General features: G+C 36.9%; 1 protein-coding gene across 2 annotated transcripts; it reads left to right on the top strand.

The window, feature by feature from the left end:
- The first annotated feature begins 316 nt into the window (after positions 1 to 316).
- Positions 317 to 8317, top strand: zgc:158432 (uncharacterized protein LOC555281 homolog). Of its 2 annotated transcripts, none has more exons than XM_051672147.1 (10): positions 317 to 1100; positions 2859 to 2961; positions 3066 to 3233; positions 3458 to 3539; positions 4116 to 4192; positions 4269 to 4322; positions 4539 to 4604; positions 4901 to 4954; positions 6244 to 6388; positions 7545 to 8317. In XM_051672147.1, the coding sequence occupies exons 1-10, from the start codon at positions 1034 to 1036 to the stop codon at positions 7638 to 7640; spliced, it is 912 nt and encodes a 303-aa protein (XP_051528107.1). In that variant the 5' UTR covers positions 317 to 1033; the 3' UTR covers positions 7641 to 8317. The 2 variants fall into 2 exon arrangements, with proteins under 2 accessions (XP_051528107.1, XP_051528102.1); XM_051672142.1 differs by having other exon boundaries at positions 317 to 2675.
- Positions 8318 to 16356: the final 8039 nt, after the last annotated feature.

The raw sequence follows: 16356 nt of genomic DNA, 5'->3' as shown, positions 1-16356 counted from the left end.
AACTAAACTATCGCCAGAAAAGCTTAAACTCGCATGACGGATGAATGCTGTTGCACTTGCCAATGAACTGTTAAATCAAAGTCTTTCTAGCAAGTCAGTCCACTGTCGGCCATCTTTGGGACGCTCCCAGGAGAATATTTCCAGTCATGCCAGTGCAGTTCCTATCTACTTGAATGGAGGAACACCGAAATCTAAAAAAACAAAAAACAAAACGGTTGGTCAAGATTACGATCAAAGAACATATTTTAAATCAGCAGTAAAATCTGACAACACTGGTATCATAAATTTGCTTCTTTACCTCAGATTACAATAAAAATGCAATTTTCCTGGCTTGTGTATCTAATGCGCATGCACTTTCTCGAGATGATTGGCAGGTGATGTTTGTGTCTAAAAGGTGATTGGCTCTTTTACCTGTAAGACGGGACTTCCTTTCAACATCCGTTGACCGTTGGGTGCTAGAGCTCCTAGGTGGGGTGTTCCAATTTCTCCCATTCGTTTTAATAGAAGTGGCCCATCTCTGCTAAATACTCTCTGGTTAAACTCACTGTTGATTGCTGAGGCTCACGTCTGTAAACGCTTTTGCACAGAGAGCGCGCTGATATTTCAGATGGGGAGGCAATCTTATCAAAAATCAGTCGGAGGGCCAGACAAAGATGATTGGCGTGCCGGATTTGGCCCATGGGCCGCCAGTTGACTAGCCCTGTCCTATTCCCTTCGAAGGACAGATCTCTTGATGTGGGAAATCTAAAGAGAGCCTGAAAGTACTATATGAATGGATCCTTCACTAAGTCTTGTAAAAGGGCTCTTCGTGAAAAATAAATAAATAAATTTAAAAAATATGTTTCCTTTTGTTTGGAATTAAATTTTGAGTGGCGGTTCCTTCCCGCAGTGCCCCTTCAAGGGTGTAAAACTGCCGTTTGGAAAACACCCATTGTTTCTGCCACTGACACATATGCAGAAATAGTAGTAAGAGTAGTATGCGCAGTATGCCATTGCTAACTCAGCCACACACAACAGCCTTGTCAGTGATCAAATGATGGGAAAAGGACTTCTTAACGCTATTTGTTACTTGTGGCAGAAATCAAGTCTTTTCAGCCTGTGTAAGGCGCAATTTTATTACCACAGAATCATGTCAAGTCTTAACTATCATGAAAATACAGAACGAGACATTTTTTGCAAGAGCTTTTCATGTGAAGTTCAAAGCGCTGCTTGACGCCAATCATGAATGTTGTAGCAAAGCTGATAGCCACAATTTGTGGATGACTTGAGTTTAAGAGATTTAATGCACATTGCAATTAATATTCAACTAATAGTTGCACAGTTCTTTCAATTAGTCAACCTCCCACTTACACTTATGTTTCTTGAATTGGTGCTATTTTAGTGCATTTCTATCTTTATACTGTGAAAAGCTTTGTTTGGAAAAAGTTAAAGAATGTCCTAAGAAAGAAATAGGTGCATTTAAATTTTTCTTATTATAGATCTCTGGGAATCTGAGAAACATTTTGTGTCGATAAGACAAATCAAAAGTTAAAGCATTACAAAAATAATTTATAATAGTGTCCAAAAATGTCTCCACGTGTCCAAAAGCCTCTCCAAACAAATAAAACAATAATTGTACATAATAATTAATTACACATGCAAACACAACAATGACTAAAGGTTTGCATAGCATGCAGACATGATTTTAGTAATGAGATTTCACAGAATGAGTGCCTTTTTTTACTCAATGAGTCTGCATCACTGAGTTTGTGTTATTTCTTGGCGCCATCTCCTGGTGGCCATATGTAATATTGTGCTTTGTGTGGATTATCTAATGATCTATGAATCCAATCACCTTGTGTGTGGGCTCATTTGAAAGATAATCACCTCTAAATAATGGTATGTGATATTTTATGTTCCGTTTATTTTTCTTGAATTCACAAGCGAAAACACGTCATATAAGCAACACCAAAATAATTGTCGAAGACATAATTGGCTAATACTCGCTATATTTTTGTCTGTGAGTAAAAAAATAGGCTCGATGTATTCTACTCTTTGAGAGCTTTCCAACAACAAACGACACATGACTGATTGCAATAATAAGTACAGTGCAATTTTTTTAATAAATTATCAACATGAACACTTCTGATTTGTCTGCACAAAGCACTTGTTTAGTTTTGGTCATAATGCCTGCATGCATTGGAAAGTAGGCCCATCCGATCTTATAGGGTTAAAGAACTGTGGCAAGTTCTCCAAGATGCTTGGAACAACTGACCTGCCAACAACATTAAAAAAACTCCCAGTGTGCCTTGGATGGTGCTGTATTATAGGCAAATGGTGATCACACCAAATATTGATTTAGTTTTTTATGTTTACTGCAGTTTGTACAAAGTTAATTGATAAAAACTATTAATGGCATTATTTTTGAAAACACCCTTACTTTACAGAATTTTTCACAAGTGTGTAAAATTTGCACAGTACTGTTTACGCATGCTCTGGCTCTCACATGTCTTTTCTGCTGGGTGTGTATAAATCATAAAAAAGTCTTGTGGGGAGTTCCTATTCTGCAGTTCTCTCTGGTGAAGGTCAGGTGTACGTGTGTATAACAAGCAGTCTGAGCTAAAGGATGAAGGTCTTACTGTATGTGTGTTTCATCTTATTTTTAACAAATATGGCGACTGGACAGACGGCAGAATGTAAGTGTATATGTGTGTGTTATTTATTTATGAGCACGATTAGTAAATGTTTTGATAAACTAGGCTCAAAGATGTAAGAATGTGTGTTAATATGTATATATAGTATCTGTTTTACACTATTATACCTTAAATAGTTCCATGAATTGAGCTACTTACTGTAGTTTGTGTATGTGTGTTCTTTAGCTCACTGTACTGATGTGCAAGACTTTAAAGAATGTTCAAAAACTTGGACATGTGATGAGACAGTCAGCACATGTCATTGTTTCAGCGGACAACCATTCTGTCGGTAATCTGGCACCTTGTGGCTCACCTATGATACTCTACAGCAACACAGTAGTTTAAATTCAGGCTTATTTCGATAATTATTCTTTTCCTCTGTTCTCTGTGTAGATGCAACAACCGAGCAGGAGAGTTTTACATTGACGAAAAATGTTCTCAGAGATGGACAACAGTGACCTTTGCCCTGGTGGCGTCTCTGCCTGGTCTCACTCTGGTGTTGTTGGTGGGGGTGACTGTCTATGTGATAATGCAGTCGTCATCAACCAAGAGACATCTAGTGTGAGAATGGGAAACAAAATTCTAGAAATTGTTTTAATGTAGTTGTATCAATTTTAAGGAGCATAATGTTTATATGGGAGTGTGGGAGGGACTCTTACATAGTTTGAATTTATGAGGGTGAGTAAAATATATGACCTATAAGATCATCCAGTCCACTAAAATCATAATTATGTGTTATGGCTAGCTTGTAATTCATTGTTTTTGTGCATGTGTGACACGCTCAGTGAAGAAATGAAGAAGCCCAAGGCAGCTGATCCTAACAAGGAGGATTTATTCCCTGGAATTACATTTTCTTCTGATATGAATGTGAGTCAACATGTGAATGTGCATTTTACCGGTTAAAATAGTCCATCATTAATTTCAATAAAACAAGAATGTGAAGTAGAGAGAATTGTTATGCTCAAATAGGACTCGTATATCCTTAGGTGCGTGGAGCAAACAAATATAATATCCAAAATCCACAACAGATGCTGTCCACACACTAAATGAAGAGCAGACCAAGAAGGTCTATCAAACGTCATTGCACTGAAGAAAGCTTATAGGCTGAAACATTTGCTTACTGGTCTGTTTTTAACTCACTGCACTTTGCACTTTTTCACTATGCAAGTCTAAATGAAAAAATATATTTGATAGACCTTCTTGGTCTGCTCTTCATTTAGTGTGCGGACAGCATCTGTTGTGGATTTTTAATAAAACAAGGCTGTCATAATCATAATAAGAAACATGTATCTACCAAAATAAAATAAAAATAAAATTAGCTTCTTCATAATAGTGTGCTATTAGGAGGCATAGTCTTAATGGTCTGCCAGCTATTAAAAATGCATATGGCATCATGTGATTATTGTTTAACTTTAATTTCTACCCCTTGCCTTGCTTTTAAAGGGCCGACCTCCTCCTAACACAATACCTGTACAACAAGACCATGTTACCATGACAATCGTGCCCAACAACCGCTATAGGTGAATTTGATCTGTTCTCTTCTGATTTTTATATTTTTATTTATTTGATATGATTTTAATTTGATTGGTTCTGCAGCATGTCTAATGGGACGCATGAACCTCCTATGGGACGTCCTGCTCGGCCATACAGGTATTTAATAATGCTACATTAAAGATGCCAGAATGTTATCTCTATATTTCTATATTAAAGCCTTTTTGGTTTAAAATTCAAATAGGTGATTTTTCTTTTCCTTTACCATGTTGTGAACTTTATTCACTTATTTAATAGTGTTGGAAAGTTATTTTATATGTTTGCTGTTTTGGCATGCATTATATGCAGTATTTAAGTACTTTAATCACTCTTCAGCACATCCAATAGTATGCATCCATCTACTGGAAGAATTGCTGATGGAAGACCCCATGAGCCATACAGGTAAGTGGGCTGTCTGAAATGTAAAGAGTGTGTGCACACAGTGGTACAGAAACTGACCTGGCAAACTATTAAATTGCTTTCATTCACAGCACTTCTAAGTGATGTTAACTAAAATTCTTCATTGTTGTTCACCATTCACAGTGAATGTCAAACTGTTAGCTAATCTGACAGGTCTATTTAGCATATAATAAATTAGCATAAAACTGGAAGTGCTGAAAATATTTCTGCTTATGAAAAATGTTTTTGAAAATTAATTCTATGGCTCTTGATGACTGTCATTTTGATTGTCACTGCAGCATGTCTAATGGGATGCGTGATCCTCCAATGGGAGGCCCTGCTCGGCCCTACAGGTAGTTAATTATGCTGCATAAAAATAATTAATCAGGTCAAGTTTGTCAAAACCAACTTTGATGTTGGCTTGACAAAGCCTTGTCTGAAAGTTTTAACTTGTTTTTAAATTGTAAAAGTTTTAAATAAGTTTGCTGGTTATACAGACATTACAGTAAGACAAACAGCTAGCTAGCTAGTCAGACAGAAAGTCACAGAGATAGTCAAATAAACCGTCAGATAGATAGATAATTTTTTTCACCTTTTGTGGGTTTGTTTACATTTGAATTTTTGACAGTTGGAGTTTAAATTACCATGCATTCTGTTTGCTCATTTGAACATTCCGTCAATGTATACTACCTTTCAAAAGTTTAGGGTCACTTACTCATTCTTTATTTATTTGTATTTTTTCACATTTTAGAATAATAGTAAAGTCATCACAACTATGGAATATTAGAAATGGAAATATGGGAATTATGTTGTGACTAAAAAATATCCAAAATAAATCAAAACTGTGTTATATTTTAGCATCTTCAAAGTAGTCACCCTTTGCCTAGAATTTGCAGAAATGTGTTCTTGACATTTTCTCAACCAGCTTCTTGAGGTATCACCCTGGGATGCTTTTTAAACAGTATTGAAGGAGTTCCCATCTATGTTGGGCACTTAGTGGCTGCTTTTCTTTATTATCTGGTCCAAGTCATCCATTTCAAAAACTTTTTTTAAATAAAATTTTAGCTTTGTAATGAAATAAATTAATATGTTGGCACAATTATATTTTTGTCTACAAAACTAATTTCAAACATTTAAGCATACTCCTTCAGATCAAAAGATTTTTCAGATCATGAGAAACATTTCAGGCAAGTGACCCCAAACTTTTGAACGGAAGTGTAAGTCTATGGGATTGTTCCTATTTTTGATTGTCCGCTGTGTGAAAACCTTAAGTCTGATCAGTTAGAAAAGACAAGGCATACTTTTCCAAAACAGTCGGAAGGTCTGTGCCGAGTTTGGTGGATGTAGCTTGAAAGCTCTAGGAGGAGTAAAAGTTAGAAATGTTGGTCTTCGTAAGAAAAAAAAAAAACTAAAAGTTTGTAGAAGAACAGTATGTTGGCTTTGTCAAGTCAACATAATGATAAGACTGCAGGTAAATACATTTATACAGTATCTATATACCTACATCAAGACCTAAGGTGAAATGTGACTTTACACACAGGAGCTAATATAATCAACTATTGTAAAATACTGTAGTTGCTACTTGTACTCCTGGTATTTAATTAAGTATGTGTGTTTGTGTTATGGATCTGTGTTTGAGTAGCAATGCAGCAGGTCGGGGTCAAATTGTTAGTAACCCTTATGCCAGAGATTCACCCAGCCGAAACCCCTATGATGACCGCAGTCCTTCTCCAGACCCCCGCAATGATTACAGGCAACCTGCCCCTTTCCACACATATGATAGCATGGTATGGTTCAACAATGTACCAAACATCAATTTCAGAAGTGAATTAGTAAACTTTATATTAGGGGTGGGTAAAAATATATATTTCCCGATGCATCGTGATCTTCATTTGAACAATCTTGTTATCGATTCTTAAATCCCAAGATCTATCTTTTACTCTATGTGCAACTCTTTACTACAATAAGAGGAAATCACTCCCATTTTCAACCAAATTTCACGCTATGCAACTAAAATGTATATATTTGGCAACTGGCTGGTAAATGTTTAGATTTCACTCACCGGTGATTGTGTAGTATAGTGGTGGAGTATTCAGCAGCGAGATCCTTTCACTGCATGTTGAGAGTAAAAGTTGTTCCATGTAATGTGTGTCCAAAGACGAGATCCACGTGACCCATTTGTCATTGAATAATGTCTCTTTTAATACCCTGTCTGTTCTCTACAGTCAGTAGTTTATAAAAATAAACAAACATTTTATACTAATCAGACATAGCACAGATGAGATAAAGCCATTTGAGTCTCTCTCGTTAACATGCGCTAATTAAAAGACGCTGTTTACAGAAATGCAGGGTTTTCTTAAAAAGACAATACCGGTTTTAGCACGTGTTAAACAAATCAATGTAAATACCTGTAAATAGTACAAATTATGCAATTAAGCAATAAACATGTATCGAAATATAATATATGCAATATATCATATTTATTGATTAAAGTTCATTTTTAAAAAGCTAAAATGTGACCAATCTAATGGAAAACTAATAAAATATTAGTACAATTTATATTTTCATATTGTACCTAGAAGGGAGAGAGTTTATTTCATATGTTAGAAAAATGGACATTATAACTAATATACACCCATACGAATCTAAATCTAAATCTAATCGAATTGAGAGTTTGTGAATCGAAATCGGGAAATCTGTATCAATACCCAGCCCTACTTTGTATATTCTTGAGGTGTTTATCTTGCCAGAGATCACTGGGGATAATTATGGTACAATATACAGCACATGACCAATGTGAAAGCACAGAACTCTGATAAGGCTCAGTACACAAGCTTATTGTGGGTGATCAAAGGTCTTCTGAAAAAGGATGATGGAATTTATGCAAACACAGGAGTGCGTCATTGTAACAACTCATCATCATGCTCTTTATCTCTCTGACAGAATCAGCCTTATTCTCCAGCTCCACTCTATGATTCCTCTGACCGTGGAAAGCCTCGCAGTGGATTTCCACGACCCCAATTAAACGTACAATACTAGAACTGTTCATGAAGTGGTTTTTTGTTTTTGTTTTTCTCTTACATGTGCATATTGCAACTCACAAGTCTTACATCTTTAATTGAGTATAATGTTTTTTATGGCTCTTATTTTTAAAGTATCTGGTTATTGTCTGGAAGTTGGAAAGGCACTAATTTGTGTCACCAACTTGTGTTTATACAAGGTAGTATAAAACGAAATGCATTTACCATTTAATGATGATTTTGTTCAGTGTATCAACATGAGCTTAAAGGAACTAAATAGTTGACTGAATTTTCCTGAATGCTGGATTCGTTTTGTAACCATTAAGTTATTTTGTGTAAAAACCTTGATTTGTCAAATGTCTGGAAATAAGGAAAGCACTCTCGCTATTTAAAAATGTTTTTTGTTGTCCAATTCATTAAAAGCATTTAAGAAATACCATAATTTTTTAAAAAGATGTTCAGTACAATATTATAGAACAATAAATGATAAATAAGTAATTTGATGATTACTGTGTGCTTTTGCTGTATGGATTTATATTCTACTACTGTTTACCTGAATTTTGTAAGCTCATATGGACCGGCACTTTATCTGTCACCATTAAACATATAAAACTACAGTCCATTAGTGAAATTTCATACCTGCAGGTGGTAAGATTGTAATTAAAAACATGCATTTAACATTAAAGGAGTAATTCTCTACCAAAAGTGATAATTCTCTCATCATTTACCTGTCTTTATGCCATCTCAAACTCATATGACTTACTTTCTTCTGCAGAACACAGATCAAGATGTTTTGAAGAATATGCTCTGGGTGAGAAACATTCGCAAAAGATTATTTTAAGATGAAAATTCAATCAAATTGAATTGAGTAATCTATAACAAAATTAAATTAAAAAATATTTTAAGTTTTATTAATTTAATTTAGTTAAAAATTACACAATTGCATTTGATGGAATTGTTTTATGAAATTGAAATGCGTAAATCTTAAAAATAGGCTAAAATATTTTTTTATCTTCAACTACTTTCTTGCGGGGGCCAGATTATCCAGATGAAAACTTTGTGGGGGCCAACATTTTTTTCAGTATTCATCTTAGCTAGCACTTTCATTGCAAGTAACATGTTACTTAAAAAAACACCTTTAATACTGTGCATTTATTCATATTAAAATAATCACAGGGTATACTATATATTGAATTATAATTGTTTAAGGTCTGGCCATAAACTCCATAAGATCTGGCTGAAAAATTAACATGACTTATGCTCTTAACTTTAACATTTTAGGGCTATTGTTTACAAATTATGAAAACTGTGGAGGAACATTTAGATCTGCTAAAGCCCTCTCACAATATCAACCCACATATGAAAACAATGATCATATAGAAATGGCATGTTTATTTAAGAATGCATTTAAATGGGGGCCTGGGTAGCTCAGCGAGTACTGACGCTGACTCCCACCCCTGGAGTCGTGAGTTCAAATCCAGGGTGTGCTGAGTGACTCCAGCCAGGTCTTCTAAGCAACCAAATTGGGCCGGTTGCTAGGAAGGGTAGAGTCACATGGGGTAACCTCCTTGTGGTCACAATTAGTGGTTCTCACTCTCAGTGGGGTGCATGGTAAGTTGTGCGTGGATCATGGAGAACAGCATGAGCCTCAGAGTCACATGGCACCATGCAGGGGTTGGATGTGTGAACAGCAAGCTCTGCTAGTTTTTAATTCTATTTATGTCATAAACCAGTGAGATTCAGTGAACATACACTTGTCTTGGGATGCACCAATCCGATACCTGGATCAGCATCGGCTCCGATAGTGACGTTTTTAAACGGATCAGGTATCAGTCCGACAAGCCCGATCCAAATCTAATACTGCGTGTTAGTCATGTTCGTTACTGTCAAGCTCAAAAAATGACATAAAAGAACCATTAAAAAATAAGTAGTTCATATGACTTGTGCATTTTATTCAAAGCCACTTGAAGACGTGCAATAGCTCTGTGAATCACAAAAGGCCGTGTTTAATAAGTAAATATATAAAATGCACGCGCAGCTCCAGCGTGTTATTAAATGGCGCTGCTCTGTTTACACACACCCGCAGCTATTTTTATCCTTCACAGTGATGCACAATATTTGAGCGCTACTCACGAACATCATCTCAGATGTAGATGCTCAATAGTTTGGTTCACTTATATGCATTTAGAACAGCACCGGATGTGCATTTTTACCAGAATTTTAATAAGAAGATAATTAAACTACAAAAAGACACATACAGAACTTCCTGGAGAGTTTAGAATCACAAAATAAAAGCGTGAGGGTTTTAAAAGTTAAAGGTGTCACGGAGAGACTCATGGAGGCAGAGATATGAACTCAGTAGCAGGGTTTATTGAACAGATGATTGAAACAGTGCTGTAGACATTGTGAGTAAATCCAGTTGAGCAGAGTGGCAAACAGCAGGTGAGTAATATCCAGACAGGGTATAGACACGATGAACAGATAACTCACAACAGTCTTATGATACTTGCAGGCAATAATGAAGACACAGGTATGTTTGACATAGTAGAAAGGCATGGCGTCTCAGAGATACTATTGATGACAACAGACAGAGTGTGTGTGAAAGCAGGGGTATATATGCAGTCCTTGATTAGCCACTAATGATATGCAGGTGCATGTAATCAGAACTCAGGGGAGAGTGAGCGCTGACAGCAGTGAGGAAGAGAGAGAGAGAGACTGGTGGATCCGTGACAAAAGGTGCACGATTGAGATATATTACTATATATTACTATTATAATATATTATTATTATTATCATTTGTTTACAAATGATAATAATATTTAAGTTGAATGGGTTCCAAAAAAATAACTGTGTGAATGAAAAGTGAGCTGATATCTTACAACTAAACTGAACAAAAGTCCAGATACAAGTTGAAAAACGTTTTAAAAAAACCCTAAGTCTACAGATGACTTATACTGGATTTACTGTTAATTTTGCTGCCACATTATCCAGTATGCTATTTAACAATAAAGTTTTTCTTAATAAGCTATACATTTATATTGAAATAATGTGTAGTTAGAGGTTTGTGTTCCTTTACCTATTAAAGTTTACCCAATTAGTTCCACACAATAATGTAAATATATGCTAAACTGATTTTGCAAAAAAACAACACTGATATCGGATCAGGATCGGCCGATACTGAGATTTTCAATATCGGAATTGGATCGGAAGAGAAAAAGTGGTATCGGTGCATCCCTACACTTGACTGTCTGAGGAAGCTGGGTGCCATTTTGTTTCTTTTTGTGCTGGCTCCGCCTAGTGGCTGGAGATTGTTTTGTGTAGTAACACTCCTTCAAGAAACTCTTGCATCGACAGAAGATTGCTTTTGCACTGATGTTTCCAGCCAAATTGAGAATTGTAAGGCTGGCACCAGAATGTCTACAACCAAAAGGCGCCATTTCCGGTAAAAGTCAAAGAATTCTGCAAGAATCAACATTATAGAACTCTCTCACAAAAGCTGAAATCTTCACCTGAATATCACCACGTGTGATAAAGTGCAAATCGCCTTTTGCTGAAATCTACACCTGAATATCACCACAGTGTGATAAATTGCAAATCACCTTGCTGCCCACCCTTCTCTCTCCCCTTCTCCCCTTCAACAGCTCTGGACCAACACAAAGACACAAGATTTATATGTACAAAATATAACAAATACCATGAAAACAAAGAATGCAACTGTATGTGTTTGATATCATTTAAGAGGTCTCTGTGCAACTGGTATAGTGGTCTCTTTCCCATGTTGATAAAACTAATGGTAACAAAGTTATAAGGTCTTTGCCAAATACTGCATAATTCTGGAGGTGTCTCCCCCTCCTTGACCTACAATTGAAATGATCTCCTGTATGTTAACAAGGTTAAACCCCAGGAAGTCAAGAACCCATTCACCCCCAAATCCTCATTGTTCAAAGGATAATACCATTTGGTACACAATGTTTATTCTGTCTAGATATTTAAGGAATGTTGGCATGAAGCTCTGGGAATCTGTATGCAGATCTCCCATGCTGTACCGCTGCATGTAGTTTTGTCAGGTATGTTTCTTTGACTTGTCTTTTATTTTTAGTAATGCTTGTTTATTCTGATCATGTGAAATTGGCTTTGATTTGAATTTTTGCAACAATGTTTTATATCCTACCTGACAAATAAATTGTTATTATTTTATTTATTCTGAATTCCTCTGAAATCATTACTGGAGCTTTAATATAGGAGGAAGCCATTTAAAGACTCTCAGTTTGAATTTAAACCACTCAGGACAACCAGGTAGGACAACCACCTAGGACAACCAGTTAGGACAACCACCTAGGACAGGGTAGACCATACTGGAGCTTTAATATAGGAGAAACCACTCAGGACAACCGGGTAGGAGAAAGCCATTTAAAGACTCTCAGTCACTGCTCACCGCCCGTCTTAGCAAGTTGTATGTACGTGACTAAGCGGCAATATCGTCTGGTTATGAGACAAGCCAAACCAGACGATATTAGTTAACCCTACAACCGCTGACTAAGAACGGAACTGGCTATCCATTTTTGGGAGGTTTACGTAATTTAATAACGGCCGGTGTAAGTCTCCAAAGATCAAAAGGACAATGAATAGAAGAGGATTTAGAGTAATCAGTAACCTAAAAATGTTAAATTAAAAGAATGATCAGAAATTAATTAGAGCTTAAATATGAATTAGAGGTCAACTTAAAATTGGAGTCAGATTAATATAAAATTGGAGTCAGATAAAGTGAATAACGGAATCAAATGTGTGAATTAACAATAATTGCTTTACTTCAGCGCTCAGAAAATACAGAACAACGCAGAGACCTTCAAGGGCAATTTATTGAAGTTCCACTCCGGAATGGATAGAAAATTCATCCCTCTTTGGGAAAATTATAACCTTTCTTTTTTACAGAATAGATACTAAGGATGGCTGCAAAATATTTACATGTCCACAACAAGCGATGTCTTTCATATTATCAATGGACTGAGGAAGTCATGGTGTGTTTCTCACGTTGCTCCCAAGTGAGCTCGACTCACTGAACATTCACTTGACTGTCCGAGGAAGCTGGGTGCATTTCTTGTTTCTTTTTGTGCTGGTTCCGCATAGTGGCTCGAGTCTGTTTTGTGGAATAACACTCCTTTGGGACAATTGTGGATGAATCTGCTCGTTCTTTGTGCTTATGCCGCCTATTGGCTGGAGTTTGTTTTGTGGAGTATTTTTTGCAGGACATTGGAAGGATTAGGTAATCTGCTCACTCATGAACAGCAAGCTCACTGAATACTCATTTGACTGTCCGAGGAAACTGAACAGCTTTTTTTTTTTTCTTTTTGTGCTGGTTCCGCTAGCGGCTGGAGTTTGTTTTGAGGAGGAACACACCTTCGATATAGTTTTGTGAATGAATCTACATGTTCTTTGTGTTTACTCTGCCTATTGGCTGGAGATTGTTTTTAGATTATTTTCTGTTATGTAATTCTGTCTCACAAAATGTGTACAGAAGCACTGGACTTGAGCAATCCAACAGCAAAGTTGTCGCAGGGGCTCTCATAGGCATACATGGACTGTTTGAGTTTAGAGGGATGGACACACGTTTTTCTTTTTTCTGTTTGGGGTATGACTGTTGCACTAATGTTGGAATGTGGTCTTTATAATTTTGTTTTTGACACACAATCTGTTTTTTCTAATATGTCAAAATGTCAAATGTTAATATGAGTGGATTGTCTCTCTTCACGTGGAAGGTGAATGGGTTGGGGCACCCCAAAAAAAGAAGGAAGGTTACTTCTTTTCTTAAACATAAGAAATATGATATAGCGTTTCTTCAAGAAACGCATCTTTCCCGACATGAAGCTGAAAATTGTGGGAAGATATGGGGTGGACATGTTTTCTTTAGTGCTGGCACAAGTAAGAGTAGGGGAGTCATTACACTGATAAGTAAACATCTACAATTAAAATGTCTCAAACAGAGTAAAAATAAATTAGGAAGAGTCATTATTGTTTTACCAGAAATTCAGGGGCAAAGGTTGATTTTGGCTAATATTTACGCACCTAACACTGATGATCAGGACTTTTTTATAGATCTTGAAGGGATGTTGCAAGCCGTTGGCACCCCTCATGATATAATATTGGGAGGAGACTTTAATCTTTTGATGGACTCAATCCTTGATCATAGTGAAGCAAAAGTGTGCAAGGCCCCTAGAGCAACATTGACGCTTCACAGGATGTGTAAAAATCTTGGTCTTACAGATATTTGGAGACTTTTAAGCCCATCTGGGAGGGACTATAAATTTTTTTCATCAGTCCATAAGATTTCTTCTAGAATTGATATATATATATATATATATAAGTCCCTTATTTCATCTGTTGTTGATTGCTCAATTGGAAACATCTTAGTCTCAGATCACGCCCTGGTGAGTTTAGAGGTGTTGCCACATACGGAGAAAAATAAATCATATAGTTGGCGCCTTAATGTATACCTTTTGCAAAATCCTGATTTCCAACAAATGTTAAAGACTGAAATCAGTGTTTATATGGATACCAACTGGTCCTCATTATCCTCTGTGGGCATGGCTTGGGAGGCACTTAAGGCAGTTCTTAGGGGTCAGATCATACAGTGTGCCTCATTCATCAAAAAATACAAAGCACGAGAACTTGTGGAGTTGGAAGGGAATATTAATAGTGTCGAGGCAGAACTGAAGTGCCGGATGTCGTCTGATGGCCTCAGAGAATTTACCCGATTGAAATACAGATATAATACTATTTTGTCGCGGAAGGTGGAGTTTTGGCTATTCAGGGCAAGACAGTCATACTTTGAGACGGGGGACAAAGCAGGGGAAGCTTTTGGCTAGATATATAAAGCCGAGAGAGTCTTTCTCTACCATTCCCTCAGTGAAATCTGCTGGCGGTGAAATATTTACCTCAGCCATTGATATTAATAATGCTTTTAAACAATTCTACCTTGATCTTTATAGTTCGATATCTTCATCTATCGATGAAGATATTAGAAACTTTGTGGAACCATTAGAACTCCCTAAGCTGACGACTGAGCAAAACAATTCTCTTGATTCTGAGATAAACTTTGAGGAGCTTGAAGAGTTAATTAAGACCTTGCCTACAGGCAAGGCTCTGGGGCAAGATGGTTTTGCCGCTGAATTTTTTAGATCTTATGCTACAGAACTGGCTCCACTTTTGTTAGAAGTTTATATGGAATCATTAAAGAATGGAAAGCTTCCGCCAACCATGACACAAGCCCGTATCAGTCTGATTCTTAAAAAGTACAAAGATCCAAGTGAATGTAAGAGTTACTGTCCAATTTCCCTGATCCAGCAAGACGTAGAAATATTGTCAAAAATTCTGGCTAACCGATTAAGTTATGACATCTCTTATACATACAGATCAGGTGGGTTTTATTAGGGGCCGTAGCTCTTCTGATAACATTAGGCATTTCATCAATATCATATGGTCAGTGGCGAATGAGCAGACTCTGGTCGAGGCCATCTCACTTGATGCTGAAAAGGCATTTGATATGGTTGAATGGGAGTATCTTTTTAATATTTTGGAAATATACGGGTTCAGGAATACTTTTATTGGATGGATTAAGTTACTTTATAGACACCTGGTAGCGTGGTACAAACAAATGGATTAATTTCAGATTATTTTACTCTGGATAGGGGGACCCGGCTGGGTTGCCCTCTTTCCCCATCATTGTTTTGTCTTGCCCTGGAACCATTAGCAGCCACGATAAGAAAGGAGAATGATTTTCCGGGGTGGTGTCGGGAGGTATGGCGCATAAGCTTCTGCTTTACGCAGATTATTATTTTTTTTCCGTCTCTGACCCTACTAGATCTATGCCTTGCCTCCACAGAATTATGAATTCCTTTTCTAAGATTTCAGGATACAGAGTCAATTGGTCTAAATCCAAAGCTTTGGCTCTGACAGCATACTGCCCGATAACGTCTTTTCAGCCGGGCGCCTTCCAGTGGCCCAAACAGAGCATTAAGTATTTGGGTATTTTATTCATAGCAAATTTGTGTGATTTAGTTAAGAGTTCATTTTTACCCTTTAATAAAAAAAAATTTCGAGCGATGTGGGCAGGTGGGCTTCATTACATTTATCGATGATTGGGAAGGTTAATGTTATTAAAATGAATTGTATTCCAAAATTCAACTACCTGCTACAGTCACTCCCTATAGATGTCCCCCTCTCTTATTTCAAGTAATTTGATAGCATAGCGAAGTCCTTCATTTGGAATGGGAAACATCCCAGATTACATTTCAGTAAACTGCATAGGCCGATTGATAAAGGTGGGCTAGGCCTACCCAAGATTTTATTTTATTATTATGCGTTCGGTCTTAGACATTTGGCTCATTGATCACTTCCACCTGAGAGATACCCTCCCTGGTTTTGTATTGAACAGGAAGTTTTTGCCCCTATTTCGGGCAAAGCCTTTCTATCAAACTAATCGGAGAAGTTACACCCCGTTATCTCGTATTTACACTCGGTATGGACAAAAGTGTCCAGAGTGTTTAATTCATAGATTTATTTAAATGTTGCCTCGAGCATATGGCTTAACCCCAAATGATGTATTAATAAGTCCCCTTTCTGCTGGTCAGAGTGGATTGTGAGGGGGGTTAATACACTCGGTGACCCATATGAGAGTGGAATGTTGAGATTCTTTGAAAATCTGGTTCAACATTTTGGGATTCCCAGATCTCAGTTCT

This window comes from Myxocyprinus asiaticus, chromosome 3 (genome assembly GCF_019703515.2).
Source record: "Myxocyprinus asiaticus isolate MX2 ecotype Aquarium Trade chromosome 3, UBuf_Myxa_2, whole genome shotgun sequence".
In the NCBI taxonomy this organism is placed as follows: domain Eukaryota; kingdom Metazoa; phylum Chordata; class Actinopteri; order Cypriniformes; family Catostomidae; genus Myxocyprinus; species Myxocyprinus asiaticus.
Note: the sequence above shows the minus strand (reverse complement) of the source record. Positions and strands in the feature narration are given on the sequence as shown.

Excerpts from the sequence above, each read along its gene's own strand:
- zgc:158432 (XM_051672142.1), top strand. The coding sequence starts at position 2,606 with ATGAAGGTCTTACTGTATGTGTGTTTCATCTTATTTTTAACAAATATG. Across the intron at positions 3,234-3,457 it reads TCAACCAAGAGACATCTAGT|TGAAGAAATGAAGAAGCCCA; the intron begins GTGAGAATGGGA and ends TGACACGCTCAG. Across the intron at positions 4,605-4,900 it reads AGACCCCATGAGCCATACAG|CATGTCTAATGGGATGCGTG; the intron begins GTAAGTGGGCTG and ends TTGTCACTGCAG.